A 17,898-nucleotide genomic window follows, 5' to 3' on the forward strand; every position below is an offset into this window, starting at 1 on the left:
CGAAGTGTTGTTTCATCAATTATTTCCAAGTCACTGACACACATACACGCATATCTGTCTGTCCGTTTGTCTCTCTCCCTCTGTCTGTCTAGCCTATCTGCTTGTGTCTGAATATAATTATGTATTTGTCCCAATCTAACTATCCTTATATCGACAACTTGCAACAAGGTGTATTTGCAGCAATGATACCCATTCCATGCAATGCATTGTGGCCCTCCAGCGCACGGGAGTTGTAATCTTTTTTTTTTTCTTTTTTTTTTTTTTTTTACAGAAATGACTCTTCAGTGTATCCTGGAATATTCGTCTCCTATGCTGATGCAACATTAGCCTCAAATTTCTGTACATGAAGAGCAGAATCCGAGAACACTGCATGGAGCCAAACTAATCATGAAGTTGTACGTTCGGTCCCAACTGCAAAGGGGCCAGCGCAATTGCTTGTCCGGCAGCAGCGATTTTGATGTCTCCATCTCTTTCATTTTCACGAAAGATATTTCAAGTAGACCCGGAAAGCTCTGAAAATAAATTCAACGTTTGTATCCTTGGAAGCTATGTCAGATGACGCAGATAATGATGGGTACTGTAAAGTTGATGCTGCCGCTGGTTTGATTTTTTTTTTTTTTAATCAGTGATGTAGCAGCTTTTATCAGACGATTTTTTTTGTTCTCTTCATCAGCGGATTTTGAGATGCTGTTGGGAAAAGACTTGTGGCTTTCCTGCGAAAGGTAAGGGCGTTTGGTCGGCCGTTAATTGCAATTTTTGCTTTAAGTTGATGGCCGTAGGCTGCTTCCTGACAAAGGTCTTACCTTTTATCCACAAAATCCTTTATTGTAATATATTGTTCATCATATTCTTCAAGGTAAGTGACAATCTATTCAAAGATTATTATAAAAAAAAATATATATATTATTTTTATATATATATAAAAAAAAAAAAAGCAACTGAGATAATAGTTGTGCGATTTGTTTCAGGGTTCTGAAATTAACACGCGCTTTGTAGTAAACGGTTTCAGCAGATGCAGATTCAGTTTTTCAAGGAGGCGTCAATGCGTTCGGACAAATCCATATACGCTACACCACATCTGCTAGGCAGATGCCCGACAGCAGCATAACCCAACGCGCTTGTCAGGCCTTGAGTGCATGCTTATATATTATTTGTGTACCTATCAGATTGGATTTCTTCCCACATAATTTTGCCAGAGGACAACACTCTCGTTGCTGTGGGTTCTTTTTCGGTGCGCCAAATGCGTGCTGCACACGAGACCTAGTCAGAAAGACTAGTCAGACGCTCAGTTTGATTTTCCAGTCAAACTTGGGAGAAAGGGCGAGAGCGGGATTCGAACCCACACCTTCACGGACTCTCTGTATTGGCAGCTGAGCGTCATAACCATTCTGCCACCTTTCTCCTGGAGATGCAGATCTCTAGCATACTCCAGTCTCCTTACAGTGTCTGCCCTCTGATCCCTCGTTTGTCTTTAAAGAGCTAGATACGATTCGTGAAACGTGAAAGTACTCACTAACATGCTTTGTCACTGCTTCGATGTCTATTTGTTTCACAGAACAATCAGCAAGTGGCAAAATCAAATGACTGTTCTCATCACAAGTTCGGATTGCGGTCTGTAGAAATGTATTTTTCGTGATGTCAGTTCTTTTCTCTTGATGCTGCTGATGTGTAGACATTTGCGTACGTGTTTCTGTATTCTGTGCACATTTTCTGTCCGGCATATGCGCGAGTGATAAAGAAACTAGTGAGAGCTGGATAATACAAGGTCTTCAAAGAAGCCCCCCTCAGTCAAGTGTTTCGACCCTTATCCCTCATCTCCTTTTGTCGCTCCTTCTCAAGTTCCTTGTCACCCATTCCTCATCGTATTTGCAGTGCTCTGTGTATATATACAGATGTGTGTATGTACTTTAAAAGTACATTATCCGTTTTTATGTATGCTGTTAATGGACCCTTCTACACCCCATCTGCCTGCCTCACTTCGTGTTACACTGGCTCTTGGGTCTACAAAGACTCTCTCTTTCGCTCTGTGTGTGTGTGTGTGTGTGTGTCCTGTCCATGTACATCTCAGCATTTTAAAAACCTCTGCCCGGAACCCCTTGCCCGCAAAGACATAGAGATAGAAGTTGACGGCAAATTTCCCGTCCCACAGGAGAGTCAATGGGTCGAGAAGGACCTGGTACTGTGACCAGTCATGACGAAGAGCGACGATAAACACGAGAAGCGCGATGGGCATGGCCAGAACTTGAAACGCCAAAGACACGCACAACAGAGAGACAGTCAATGGCAGATATGCTGGTGTTGAATGGCAGTGTTGGCTTTTCCTTTGATTGCTGGAACACTGCCGCTGTTTCCTGGCCGCGAACACCCAGGAGGGAAATCGGAAGTGTGGCTACTTCCCCTGGAACAAACGCTCCTGTTGTCCCAATGAATTTTCTCCGCCATGTCTCGTCGACATCTCCTTTGTATGATCATTATTATGGTCCGATGACCTTCCTTCCTTGTGCTGGACCGGCTGTGGGTCAGTTCGTACCGCTGCTGTTTGTTTAGCTGGAGCACGAGCAGTTTGGCACGACCTCGACTTTGCTGCCTGAAAAGGATAGACATCAGTAGATGTATGAGAGGCTGCTGGTAGTGGCTTTCCCTTTGAAAAGCGTGCGCATCGTCAGCTCACCCAACTCCGTCAATGATGGTGGTGGCAGCCTCTTGTTTGGTGATATGCTATGTGCCCGGTGTGGTTTACTGGGTGCCTTGGTCTGGGGGATGCGTCATCCCCTTCCCCTCGAACTGTACCCTCATTTCGCATTGGCCATCACCTTGGTCAGCCAACTCATCTGCTGTGGAAATCTACTGATCGTCATCCTCCTTTTACGGTAACGTCAGGCTGGTGCCAAACTGCTCGGGCAGCCTAGTCCAGCTAAAAAAACAGCAACGCACACTACAAACGATCATTGTCGAGAAATTCAGTCATCCTTTTATTCTCAGCAATGGATGGAATTGACAAAGACACAAAATGTCCCTTCACAAACCCACAACCCCAAAGTAAATCTTGCAGATAGGACAGCCAACCATAATTATATACTTGTTTGGAATTACTTAAAATCATGACGACAAAAACGAAAAATTAATATTTTCTTTATGGATATGATTAAAAAACAACAATAATAACCAGCCGTTGTGGCGATGTGGTTAGCATCGCGGACTGACCGCTGGGAGGATGCGGGTTCGAATCCCGGCAGAGGTGGGGTTTTTCGGCCCGCGGCCGGCTCCTACCCAGAGTTGAGTGTGCTATAGGCTTAAATGGGGAGACTGGGACCACACAGTCGAGTATCATCCACTTCATGGATGCACCTTTGGGTGTGTTGCTCTAATCACCTGACCAACACTGCAAGTGTCTGTATCTCTTGGGCCTGGTTGACGCTGGGATATCATTATGAAAGGAAGTGTAGAGTACAGCCTTGTCACATAGTCCCAAACCAAAATGGACCTCCATAGCATCATCATCATCATCGTCATCCTCCTCCTTCATCATTACCAATATAAACCAAAAAAAAAATAGTCCCAAAGTCTGTGGGCCTTTCACGCCCTGCTGTCATAGTGAACTCCGTTTCGATACCCCTCCACTTCCATGCTTTGGGTGCATCTTGTCAAGGTCTTCAGTGTCGGCGGATTCATGGGGGACTGCTGTTGGAGGGACGTGGTAGCGGTCTCCATGCTGGGGGGACACTCACTCACTCTGGCTCTGTGACTAAGCCATTATTGTCGTCCGTAGGGGGCTTAGTAGGTAGTGTCCTAAGTAAGTTAAATCAGAACAGGCATCACTGAACACCACCGAAGTGACTCAGCAGCAGTGCAGGGTCTCCTCTGGTGTGTGGCCTCCTGGCGACCTAACATAGATGGTTCCCTGTGGACTGCCGACATTGGAAATGTGATGGACGAACCTGGGTGTGGCCGTGTATGGGTGACTTGGAATGAGCGGCGTGGGAGTAATGCCACTGTAATGGGGCAGATGACAGGGCAGCAAAAAAACGATCATACTAGTTTTGAACATATGCACTGATATCTAGTAAATGAAACTTCAAATGGATAAAAGATGCTTGCATGTGTTCATTTACCATCATGTGCATTCATGAATACATACACACTACAGACACACGTGTATATGCATACACACTTGACTTGTAAGCAAGAGTTACAGAGAGAGGGAAGAGAGACACAAATGTCATAGTGTGCCAGGTTACGGCTGTGTTGTGGCATCCCCAAGCCACCAAACGGAAGAAAGTATTTTGGATAAGCTGATGATGAGCCATTCAGTAGACTGACTGCAATGGTGATGATCCATGTGAGGTGAATGGGTGCTGCTGCCCATGTCACCTGATCCTGGGATTCCTAGTCATGTCAGATGAGGAAGAATAATATAAACTGCAGGTTGCAGTCATCAAACCAGACCATCAAAGTCTCATCCAATCTGGAGTGCACAGATCTTGTGCAGACTCAAACTAACAGGAGTGAAAAACTGTCATGGTCAATGTTCCCAACAAGTAGTGTCAGAGCTAGGATTTATGCAAACCACCTGGCTTTGGCAAAAGGTGTAGCTGAAGCAAGCTAAGGGTATAACTGAAGCAGGCTAAGAGTATGCATAATGTTGCAGATCGGGCCAAATGTTGTATGTCATCTTTCTATTTGGCATATTATGCTTCATCTCTGGTTTTGCAGCTGCAAATGTGTTTCTGTCAGACATTCTATGCTGCTTTCCAGCTGGAATTTATGATTGGAGATTTGTTTGGTCATTATGGAACCACACAGTAATTATTATTGTTTGATGGTTAACAGGTGTTGGTGCCACTGAAAGGTTGTAATAGTCAGTTACATGTTTGGTGCACAGTATTTCATGTCACCGATTGTTGGTAGTGGGTTTATAAGCTAAACTGAGTTTGTTGTATTTTACATGGATCTCTTTGAGAAGGATGTATACTGCTGGGTATGTGGTGAAGCGTGTTGATACTTAATTAATGATTTCATTTGGTTAGATTACATATTGATGTTTCTATGTTATATCAGCCTTTCATGAAAATGATAATCAGCACATTTGTTATTGTATTTGACCTGGGTTCTGATGTGTTGTATGTATTCCAGATGAGCTGCTAGGTGCTTGCTATGTTAGGGTAAATAAACATCTCAATAATCTTACCAAAAGACCCTGCTTGTGGTACAAGGAAAGAGTGAAGTGTGCACCTGTCCTCTACCTGCAGTCCTACCCTTCTGTACTACTCCTTCTTCCCATTCTTCTTCCACCATTTCAATCCTTTCACAAAGAAAGGGAGAGGGATATAGATAATTCTTTCAAGAAAGGCCTCTTTTGAATGGGTAATGTGAACACTGATGCATAACAAAAAATCATAGCACATAATTTGATCAAACAAAGTAAAGCAGGTTGCAAATAACTAAGAGCACATTCAAGATCGCATTTTTAAGGATTTATCATAGTTTATATAAGGCAAACTACTATAGCATCCTCTTGAGTTGATGTCATAAGTAGAATTAATCTGAATGCTGATGAATGTCCACAATATTTTAAATGAACTAACTTGTCTCTAAAGTAGCTCTAGGCAGACTCTGAAACACAAAATAAACTTAATTTTCTGGTGTGTTTTAACACAATGGACATTACACATCCCTTTCTCAGTGTTGTTTTTAACGGTGTCTATGGACAAAAATATTGGAAATTCCAAATCTAAATATTGTAACAATATATTCAAGAGGTCTATCCATAGTCACTGATAAGTATGTGGGGAAAACAGTGTAGTGTATTAACATGTCTATATAGTTTGAATCTTATACTCTCATGAAGGTGATAATTTCATTCTTGCCATCTACAATGAACCAGTCTTGTATGAACCATCGATGTAAATCTAGGGATATCCTCTTCACCCTGATTCAACAATAACAAAACCAAGAGAGAGAGAGAGAGGAAATGACAAACAACAAAGGTTTCATTGAGGGTGAAATGTATAAGCTGAAAGCTTCTTAACACCATGCTCTCTCTCTCTCTCTCGCACACACACACACACACACGCAAAGCTTCAAAAGATTTAGAACAATGCAGTACGGCTGATTCTGAATCTGAAATTTCCCAAATATGAACACACCACACCTCTTCTGAAATACATGCATTGGCATTCAGTCAGATTTTGTACAAACTCTCTTCCATCAGCTTCTTATCTCTGACTGGCACTGGCCAACAATCTGGAATAGCTTCTACTTAACATTCCCCTTCCATGACCTCTTTAAAATCTTCTCTGAAGACCCATGTATTTAAGCAGTACTGATATCTCTGTCCATCACTGTTTGAAACTTGTGTCCTATCCATGTACTCTGTATGTGTGTGTGTTTGTGTGTCAATGTTTTGAGTTGGATGAGTTGTCATGAGAAAGTTTGGGTAAACTGATTTATCATTTTGTCTTTTATCATCAATGAATTTTTGTATATATGTAAAGCGCTTTGAGCTCTGTTTGAGAAAAAGTGCTGAAAAAGTGTTCATTATCATTCAGAAGAAAATGAAGGAGGAGGAGGAGAGAAAAAGACAAGTACAATAAAAGAAAAAAAAAAGATTAACACCATCAACTTGATGGAATCAGAATCCTATCTTAACCTTTCCCGTACGTCGTGGGTGTGAAATCACCCAGACAAGTGTTTTTGCTCTGTAACTCAAGTAATATTGAAGCCACTTCCACATAATTTCATGACTTTGTCCATAATATAGTTTACTACATATCCACTGAACATTATTTTCTTTTATACATAAACAAAGAAGTTATTAATCAATTAATGTCCCAGTACGTCGTGGGTGTGACGACACCCATACTCCCAAAGAATAAACCTTGCACGCCGTACGTCGTGGGTGTGGAGCCACCCATGCAAAGCTTGCGCGCCACGCGTTGTCGACATGACGTCACTTGGGCTCGCTACAGAGAGAGATGAGAGTGACCTTGTCTTTTGTTGATCGTATCCCGGTTCAAGTCTGCGGCAAGTTTTACTCTAAAGTTGTAACTAATTTCAGAAAACAATATTTATTGCACTAGATATCTTCAACAATATTGAATGAACTGTTTTTCTTGTAGAGAATGATCGGGAGCAACTGATTGATAGCTTTTTATCTAGTTGGAATTAAAGTGCCTTTCTAAGAACTGGATATTTTTGTAAGTCTGAAATCAATTGATCTAAAATCTAGTTGATATAGAAATTTTATTCTTATCCTAATCTGTTCAAAGTAGAGAAAACCCGACTATGGCTAAAAAAAGAAAGATAGTTGATATAGAAATTTTATTCTTATCCTAATCTGTTCAAAGTAGAGAAAACCCGACTATGGCTAAAAAAAAAGAAAGAAAAAAAAAAAGCCAGCCAGCCAGCCAGGAATGCCGAGATCTAGGCTAAGGGAAGGGGGGACTGATACCAGGCTGTTGCTGCTATGTTAGGGCATCTGCCTTGACCGAAAGAGGATGGGCGTGTAGCCGCTAAAAACAAAACAAAACCAACAACAAAAACAACACACACACACACACACACACAAAAACCCAAAAAACAAACAACAAAAAAAAAAAACACCGTTTTTTGTAAGTAACAACACTCTCTTCTCACGGGCAAAACTTATTCACAATGCGCCTGGTCAAGCACTGGAGTAAATAGCCTACACGCACAAGTGGAAACTGCGCATGCAAGTCTGCTGAAGAAAAGTCAAATTTGCTTTACGGACAGGTGTGGGTTACTGTGCACCCACGACGTACGGCAAGGTCTTATTTCTTCAGTGAAACCATGGGTGCCTACACACCCACGACGTACAGCGAAGGGTTAGTTCGTACACAGAAACCATGGGTGCCTGCACACCCACGACGTACAGCGAAGGGTTAGTTCGTACACAGAAACCATGGGTGCCTGCACACCCACGACGTACAGCGAGGGGTCATTCCTTCTTAGAAACCATGGGTTTCTGCACACCCACGACGTACGGCGCGCAAAATTTTAGGCGACGTACGGGAAAGGTTAAAAGGCGAGAAACAAGAGAGAGAGGGCACTCCAGTCTACACACACCAGAAAACAGAATCCACAAATGAGTGACCATGACAAAGTCAGGACAAAAGGGCTCTGTGTGTGTGTGTGTGTGTGTGTGCATGATTATGTCTCTGCCTGCTCCTTCTCCTTCTCTCCGTCCTCTATGTTCTTTTCCCACTGTGTGGTCAGCTCTGAGGACACCTCTGTGAACAGCCGGTCCCAGTCCCACAACCGGTCCTCCTGCCCACAGCAAACTCGCCATCAGGGAATTGAATTGTACGGAATTGTATCAAATTGTATTGTACAGTATTGTACTGTACAGTATTAGACTGCTGAGTATCGTACTGTGTTGTGCTGTATTATACTGTACTGCATTGTACTATATTGTATTGCATTGCATTGTATTGTATAATGTTGCATTGCATTCTATTACTCTTTTGTCATAACAGAGATTTCTCCACGGGAGACAGCATCGCTACAGTGAGAGGTGCCACCCTTTTTTGTGTATTTGTTTTCCTATCAAAGTGGAATTTTCTTCAGAATTTTGCCAAGGACATCTCTTTTGTTGCTGTGGGTTCTTTTACATAATGTCAGTCATCATTCTTATGCTGATGACACTCAACTCCAGAAGAGCGATACCCCCGAAAAACTGTCGTCGCTCTTGCAAGAAACATCCAACTGCTTCCTGGACATTCAAAACTGGATGACTCTAAATAAGTTACAACTGAACGCGGACAAAACTGAAGCAATGATCATAGGAACTAAACAAAAACTCTCTTCCATCACAACTGACACAATCAAACTTGGCAGTGCATCCATCCCTCTTTCCAGTTCAGTCAGGAACCTCGGCATTGCCCTTGACAACACACTGTCCATGCAAAAATTTATCAGTCAGACATGTCAATCCTGTTACTGTCAATTGCGGCGCATCAGTTCCATCCAGAAATAACTGTCCATTGACGCAACATCTAGACTTGTCGTTTCTCTCATTCTCTCTCGCCTTGACTACTGTAACTCTCTATTGTCTAGTTCGCCTGCTTCATCCATTCAGTCCCTTCAGCGCATACAAAACTCTGCTGCCCGACTCGTCCTCAGAAAGAAAAGATCTGAGCACACCACACCTCTTTTGCAACATCTCCACTGGCTCCCTGTCTCACACAGAATAAAGTACAAGATCAGCACTCTGTGTTATAAATGTATTCATAAATCAGCCCCTTCCTATCTCTATGGCTGCTTTCACCTCTACACTCCATCTCGCTCACTACGATCAGCTTCAGATCCACTCTGATTACGCATACCCATATTCAAACTCTTGAATGTTGGCCGCCGTTCTTTCTCTGTCTCTGGACCTTGCAATTGGAATGAACTTCCTTTTTTGATTTGTCAAGTCTCCACACTCAGCTCTTCCAGGTCTGGCCTTAAAACCCACCTCTTCCCAAAATAGCCTTCCTTCTCTGCCTCTTCCTTGTCTTCAGTTTCTCCAGTTTTAGATTTATGCATGAGTGTGAATGACTGGTGCGAAAGTACTTTGATTAGTCTATGCACAAGATTCAGCGCTATATATATACCATTGTTATTATTATTATTATGTGCTAAGTACATGCTACACATGGGACTTTGGTTTATCATTTCATCAAGATTACTAGTATCTAGACCACCACTCAAGGTCTTGTGCAGGGGAAGAAAATACTAGTGAGTGTGGGATTTGAACCTGTGCACTTTGATTCTCTCGCTTCCTAGGTGGATGTATTACCACAAGTACACCACTCCACACTAGAGTGACATTCTCACAGCAGTTGTAGTACAGGGGATGGTGACAGTCTGTAATACATGTCTTCTGATGGGATGAGTGATACACTGCAAGTGGAGTGGTGGTCTACTTTGATGCATGTATCTGTCTGTCTGTCTCTCTGTGTATGTGTCAAGCATCAGTGTGTGTGTGTGTGTGTGTGTGTGTGTGTGAAGAGAATAAAACAGTATAGAACAGAACAGAACAAAATAGAATAATACAAATTCTACTGACAACTACAATCATTTGTAGGACACAAATGATTGTAGTTGATGTCATAAGTTGGAACAGCATGCAAAAACCAAATTCCCCAACCTAGGTTGTATATCTGCATCATTTATTAGTGTGTGTGTGTGTGTGTCTTTCTGATGCATGCCCACATATATATGAAAAGTTTGCTACACGTGCTCCATTACCTCAATGAGATCCTCCATGGGGGACAGACTCTTGGTCAGCAGCTTCAGATCAATCTCGTTATCCTGAAAACACAGCACAACCACACCACTGAGCATCAGTAAGCAGGTAGGATAGGTATACAATATGATACAATACAATACAATACAATATGAGGTATGTACCATGAGCCACAACACAAACCATAATCACCATTTGTACTGTATTGTCATATGTTTTGTCACAACATACTGACTTAGTGAAATTTGAGCTGCTCTCTAGGTCCCAGGAAAAGTGCGTCGCCACATTTCAGCATTATACCCTTTTTTTCATTTTTGACTTTTTTTCTGTCTGCAAGAGAGAAAGAAAAGGCAAAGCTGCTCTTGAGATATGCAGAGTTTACTTAATTATCACATGAAAATGAACATCGAAGGTCAATGAAAAGAACGAAAAACAAAACCTGCATGGGCTCAAACTGAGGGAAAAATACCCAAACAACAGGAAAAAAACAACAAAAAAAGCAGCCATTGTAGACACAGAAAAAGATAAAACATGCATAATTAAATTATGTGCATACTCTCTCTCTCTCTCTCTCTCTCTCTCTCCCACACACACACACATACCTGGACATGAACTGGAAAATGCTTTCATAAATGGATTTTTTTTTATCATATAAAAATCACACTACACGGAAAAAGATTAAACTGAAGAACACGCACACAAACACACCCAGACATGGACTGGTAAAGCCTTATACTCTCCCTCCACACTTCTGTTCCAAACATATCTGTTTGTTCTTCTGGCAAAGTCGCCAGCATTTTCTCCCCCTCAACTAGACCTTGAGTGGTGGTCTAGACGCTAGTCATTCGGATGAGATGATAATCCAAGGTCCCGTGTGCAACATGCACTTAGTGCATGTAAAAAAACCCATGGCAACAAAAGGGTTTTCCCTGGCAAAATTCTGTAGAAAAATCTGTTTCAATAGGAAAATAAAAAAAACTGCAGGCAGTAACAAAACAAAGAAAAAAGAAAGGGTGGCACTCTCAGTGTAGTGACGCACTCTCCCTGGGGACAACAGTCTGAATTTCACATGGAGGAATCTGTTGTGACAAAAAGAGTAATACAATACAATAATACAGTTTAACGTCTTTTCACAGTGAAGTAATACTAGTTCAGAAAGCAGGCAGGCTGTCAAACAAACATAAACAAACATGTCCTCATACAGGAGCAGAGATGAACTAATAGGTGTGTGTATGTGTGTGGGGGGGGAGGGGATGGGGGGATGGGCATGGGTGTGTTTGTGGGTGGGGGTGTGTATGGTGTGCACGTGCACACATGTGTGCGTGTGTGTGCATGTACTTGACTTCATGTATTGTCATAAAATCCTAAGAGTTTAATAGACACAACAAAATAACAAAAGGAACAAAGAAAAAGTCATCTATGATGCATGCAATCAAATACATATCTGGCAAGTAGTTTTTGACAATCATCACAATCGGATAAGTCACTTGGTTTCAGGATGTTGTCCGATCTCTTTCACATCTGATGGTTGATTATACTGCTGTACAGTTAAGTGGACAAGTACAAGAACACATGGATGCACCCCCGCTCCAAGCAGTGGCACATGCTGGACTATGTGATTGTCCGGCCGAAGGACAGAGGTGATGTTTCCATTACACGCTGCATGAGAGGAGCAGTCTGTTGGTCGGACCATCGCCTGGTATGCAGCAAGATGAACATCAGACTTGCACGCAAGCTCCAACCAGCCAGGCAGAAACCCCCTAGGAAGCTGAACATCCACCACCTCCCTATCACCAATGACGTGCTGCAGTAGCAAATCCAAGCAGTTCTCCAAGAAATTCCTGCATCGACTGATGTAGAAGAGGTATGGAACACCTTTAGAGATGCTGTGTACACAGCAGCAGCTGACACACTCGGCTTTGTACAGTTTCAGTTTCAGTAGCTCAAGGAGGCGTCACTGCGTTCGGACAAATCCATATACGCTACACCACATCTGCCAAGCAGATGCCTGACCAGCAGCGTAACCCAACGCTTTGTACAGAGGAGCCATAAGGACTGGTTTGACGAGAACGACTCTGGAATCTCCAAGATCCTGAACACACTGCATATACGGCATCAGGATCACATTTCTGATAAAGACTGCCAGAGGAAGAAGAACCAGTACTTGCAAACCAAGCAACTCGTCTGAAGAGCTTCAGTCTGCTGCTGATGCTCACGACACGAAGACCTTCCATGATAGTCTCCAAGCTGTGTATGGGCCGAGAGTCACAGGATCAACCCCTGTCTGAGCCTTGGACCAGACAACCCTCCTGACAGACAAGAAAGACATCCTTGCCCGCTGGGTAGAGCACTTCAACACCCTCCTCAACAGGGACTCGTCCGTATCTGATGAGGTAATTGCAGCCCTCCCACATTTACCAGTCAATGACTCGCTTGTTGCCCCTTCCACCAAGGCTGAGACCCAGGCCCTAAAGCTGACAACGTCAGGAAAAGCACCAGGAGCGGATGGAATCCAGGCCGACATCTACAAGTATAGAGGCGAGGTGCTGACAGACAAGCTGACCACCCTGTTCCAGTCTATCTGGGAGAAAGGGAAGGTCCCCCAGGATTTCAAGGATGCTTCAATTGTCCACATTTACAAACGGAAGGGAGACAAAACATCCTGCAATAACCACCGTGGAATCTCTCTCTTCTGCATCACCAGCAAGATCTTCGCCCGCATCATAGTGAGCAGACTGGTTGACCATGTCTCCAACACAGTCATCCCTGAAGCACAGTGCGGCTTCCGCTCAGGCTGGGGAACATGTGATACAAAAGAAGCACCGTGAGCAGAACAAGGAGCTCTACATGGTCTTTGTAGACCTGACTAAGGCCTTCGACACAGTGAACTGCCGTGGTCTGTGGAAGATCCTCCTAAAGTTCGGCTGCCCAGAGAGCCTAATGCAGCTGATTGCGTCATTCCACAATAGCATGCAGGCGAGAGTACAGGAAAATACTGACATGTTGGATCCATTCCCTGTGGTAAATGGAGTGAAGCAGGGCTGCATCCTGGCACCCACACTGTTCTCCATTCTCTTCTCTGCCATGCTGATTGACGTCTTCCAAGACTGTGACCGGGGCATCTACATTCAGTTTTGCACAGATGGCAAACTTTTCAACTTGTGGCAACTCCACACTAGGTCCAGGGTGTTTTGAGGCACTCTTGAGAGAGTTCCTCTTTGCTGATGACTGCGCGCTTGCTGCACACACCCATGAGGACATGCAGTTCATTATGGACAGGTTCTCAATCTCCTGCAGGCGCTTTGGACTCACCATCAGCCTCAGCAAGACCAAGTCCATGTATCAACCAACTAGCTCACAGAACGCCAGTGACTCCCCCCCACCTGCAATCAAGATCAATGTCACAGAGATCAAGTCAATCGACAAGTTTTGCTACCTGGGCAGCACCCTATGCAGCAACGGAGCCCTTGATGCAGAAGTGACACTGCGCATCGCCAAGGCCAGCTCCACCTTTGGCAGACTAAACAACAGGCTGTGGAACAACAAAGGCATCAGGCTCAGCACCAAAATCAAAACCTGCAGAGCTGTTGTGCTGACCACCTTGTTGTACTGCTGTGAAACATGGATGACGTATCGCCGTCACATTCATTAACTTGAGCAGTTTCACCAGAGATGCCTACGAAAGATCCTTGGCATAAAGTGGTAAGACAGGGTCTCCAACCTCCAGGTCCAAGAGAGGAGTGGCCTGCCCAGCATCGAAAGCCTGCTGATCCAATGCCAGCTACACTGGACAGGACACGTTGTCCGCATGACAGACAGCAGGATCCTGAAGATGCTATTGTATGGCCAGCTGAAGGAAGGCCACCACAAACTTGGAAGACCCTGCAAGCGCTTCAAGGATACCTTGAAGACAAACCTAAAAGCCTGTGACATAGACATCGCTTCCTGGGAAACTGATGCCCCTGACAGCTCTCGCTGGAGGATGCTGTGCTCTAGTGGCATAAAGATGTTTGGAAACAACAGAACGCTGGCCATTAGGGAGAAGCATGAGCAAAGGAAGCAACACCTGTGGGAAGTGCTGCACATCCAGAATCGGCCACTTCTCCCATATGAGGACACACACCAACAGATAAGCCTGCCTGCCTACTCATCTGTCGGTCCAACGGGAGACTCCATCACAGTTGTAAATAGACTGATTCACAAATTATGAAACAAAATGCACATACCTAGGAAATGGAATTCATCTTCAACAACTTCACGTATGTTACATGACCTCTCTTCTCTTGGAATGTTTGCAAATCTTCCTCGTTCAATATTCAAATCATGTGAGATTATTCTAAGTTTACAAAGAGCTCGTTTGTGAGCAGGATCAGTTTACAAAGAGCTCGTTTGTGAGCAGGATCGATCTTATCAGTTTGACCATTCTTGATTTGATAATCGTTTCTTTTAATTTTGTTGTTGTAGTCTAGTCTGTTGTATTAAGTTTTTCTCTGTTTCCAAAAATGTATAAATCTAGTTTTTAGTTGTTGACATAAAGTAAATTTAAGTTTGCTATTACTAAATATAGATTGATTTATCCAAACATGACCAAACCCCTACACTGTGGAGAATGTTTTACAAATAGTATCCATGGGTTTTAAATTGTGTCAGGTTGGTTCATCACACCTTATTGATATGGCTATCATCATGTGAATCCATAATGCGAGTCCAGTGACTAAGAACATTGCATGCAATATGAATTCCAATTGGAAGTCTGCCAAATTCTGCTAGAGTTCACAGATTCATTGTTTTAGAATGTACCCCTCGAGGCAGCTTGCAAAATTTTACAAGCATTTGTTTATGGGGATCTTTCAAAGAAATACAGAGCAAAAAACAAAGCTGAGCAGTTGCTTCAACAGTCAGATACTGTCAAATGGTAAAGATTTTTCTCAGTTGGAAGTTTGCAGTTTTACATAAATTACTGACATGGTCGTGCACGGACAGAACTGAATCAAAATATGCACCCAGGTTTCTGACAGAATTTTGAAAGTTGACATCAGCATTGCAGACAGTCAAGGTTGGGTCCAAAATATGACTAAGCACAGATCTGAAGCTTGCAAGTATGGCTCCTGCCTTGGTGTCATTAAGTCTAAGCTTAAGTCTGAGCTGTGAAGTCAGCATCCATTCCTTCATTGCAACAATGCACATTTCTGTGTTTCAGCAAAGAACAGCAAAAGAACTTTGGGAAGAAGCTTTTGTAAGTTGGGTGTCATCTGTGAACTTGTGAAAATCACACTGATGGCTCATCATGTAGAATGGCAAAAGAACTTGGGGTAGAAGCTTCTGTAAGTGGGTGTCATCTGCAAACTTGTGAAAATCACACTGATGGCTCATGATGTCGTCCAATGGATCAATGTACAGAGTATTGGACCAAGAACTGAACCTTGAGGAACGCCATATCAAACAGGAAGAGGTCTGGATTCTGAAAGAGAACTTAATATGAACACCCTTTGAGTGCAATTGAAAAAGTAAAATCTAAACCAAGTGAGGGCTGTTCCAGAGATTCGAAAAGCATAATGAAGACGGCTGAGAAGAATATCATGATCTATTGTGTTGAAAGCTGCCGAGAGATTGAATAAACACAGAACGTAAACTTCTTTCTTGTCTGTACAAGACAATAATGTGTTTGACATGTGTAATAAGGCTGTTTCTGTACTGTGATTCTGTTTATATGCCGATTGGAACACCTCAAGGACAAACAACTAAGGAATTGATGTAATACTACTCTTTCAAGTAATTTTGACAGAAAGGGTAAATTTGAAATTGGTCTGTAGTTTTTCGGGTTTTCTTTGTCAAGAACAGGCTTCTTGAACAGAGGTGTAACTAATGTGTGTTTGAATTCTTCAGGAAAAGAACCTTTAGACAGACAAACGTTTACAATCTTTGTGATAACTGGAAGAAGACCATCACAGCACAATCTAAACAGATCAGAAGGCAGAGGATCCAGACCACAATATACTGGGGTACTGATTTGTCATGAATTGTATTCTCAAAGACATCAAACATAACACTTGGACTGTTGATTTACTGGGGCAAAAATTGATGAATCAAAAGTATTTGAGTGTGTGTGACTGTAAATCTCATTGATGAAAATGTTTAACATGAATATCTAGTACCATTAGTAGTAGTATTTCATTTATGAAATGGTAGATTTCACTTGGTGATAATATTAATCATACTAGTAAATGGATCTGGTTATAATTATTGTGTTCAAGTGGGGGTGTTGGATAAGTGATCTTACAATTAGAAGTAGCTGGTGTGTTGGGGTGTGGGGTCAAGATAGATAAATGATTTCCTATTTCTGCTTCCCAACAGCTAAACATCAACAACGGGTGTTTGTTAATTGTATGAATGATTTGTTGTTGTTTTTTCCTCTATTATGTCGCAAGTTTTCACTTCAACAAATGTTGATGTGACATTGAAAAACCAAGTGAGACTGGCGTTACTCCATGACGCAGTCAGTGGCAAGCGTTATGTTCTCACTGTCTCCCTCAAACATAAATGAGAGCACGCATACACAGAGAGATATGATACTTGAGTACAGAAACACATGTCAACAATTCCTATTGCCATCACCAATTTAATGAGACTTCTCATGCACAGCCTATAGCAAATGCCCAACTAGTACTGTGTGCATGTGGTAAAACTAAGGGAATGCGAAGGGTAAACTGCCTGTAAATGCCCCATCCCCAACTTTTGGGTCAAGTTTGTGCAAAGAATCTGAGATGTCTGTAAATTAATATGCATGTGTTTACTGCATGTGAATATATAGTTGAATATTTCTACTTCAGTGTGCTACATTTTATGACTGAGATATATGTACATGAGAACATGTCTTTCATATATCCCATTATCAAATTGAATAATTCATTGGTAATGTGTGCATAATATTTTGTACTTTATTGTTTTTCATATATTTTGTGATTATCTGTTAATGTATATAAATGCACTTCTTTGTTATGGGTGATCATTTAATCAAATTCATCATTGGTAGTGTGTGCACTGTATTTTGCATTTTATTATCTTATAATCCGTTTACTTCCCTTCATTTTCTGTTTTATGCAGTCTGGATCACTGGACATTGCATAACATGGGTTATATGAGCTTTGCTGTGTTGGGCGATTGTTTTCTATGAATAGGTGATCTTGTTGGAATGTGGGAGCATGGTTGCACATTATGTTGTTCTGTGGAGGTTGTGCTTGTCTTTTTTTGTTGTTGTTGTTGTTGTCAGCAAATGTGTCAACAATTTCTCTCTTGGGGATATTAAAGTATTCTTGTATCTTGTACAGTACTTACCAACACCTGGAAGGCCGCCTGTCTGAGCAAATCATTGTCCAGTTCACGGTAGGTGGCCACCCGGTTCACAGCCACACTGACAACACAGCACAGTACATCTGCTTATTCATTGCCCTTTCTGTCTACATTGTCAAGTTTTTCAAAACTGTGTTGTTTTCATCTGCTTTGTCATTGTCCCTGTTTATATCATTACCTATTTCACCATGATAGACATCTTTGTCAAATAGTTCACTGCCACAGGCAACTTAACACTGAGGGTTCATGTTAAACAGACAATTTTTCACATTGTAACAAAGCTTGACAGCTGCAACCAA

The 17,898-nt window shown here is 42.4% G+C and overlaps 1 protein-coding gene across 2 annotated transcripts in view; it reads right to left on the bottom strand.

Annotated features, from left to right (window-relative positions):
- Positions 1-6,107: 6,107 nt before the first annotated feature.
- LOC143280815 (intraflagellar transport protein 43 homolog B-like) overlaps positions 6,108-17,898 on the bottom strand; it is a 50,347-nt gene continuing 38,556 nt past the window's right edge. For both annotated transcript variants that reach the window (XM_076585513.1, XM_076585512.1), the window contains 3 exons: positions 17,585-17,660; positions 10,252-10,314; positions 6,108-8,286 (listed from right to left, as the gene is read on the bottom strand). In XM_076585513.1, coding sequence (XP_076441628.1) covers positions 8,170-8,286; positions 10,252-10,314; positions 17,585-17,660 — 256 coding nt within the window. In that variant the 3' untranslated portion in view covers positions 6,108-8,169. The remainder of the gene's footprint in view (positions 8,287-10,251; positions 10,315-17,584; positions 17,661-17,898) is intronic.

Source organism: Babylonia areolata, chromosome 4, assembly GCF_041734735.1.
Source record: "Babylonia areolata isolate BAREFJ2019XMU chromosome 4, ASM4173473v1, whole genome shotgun sequence".
Classification (NCBI taxonomy): Eukaryota; Metazoa; Mollusca; class Gastropoda; order Neogastropoda; family Buccinidae; genus Babylonia; species Babylonia areolata.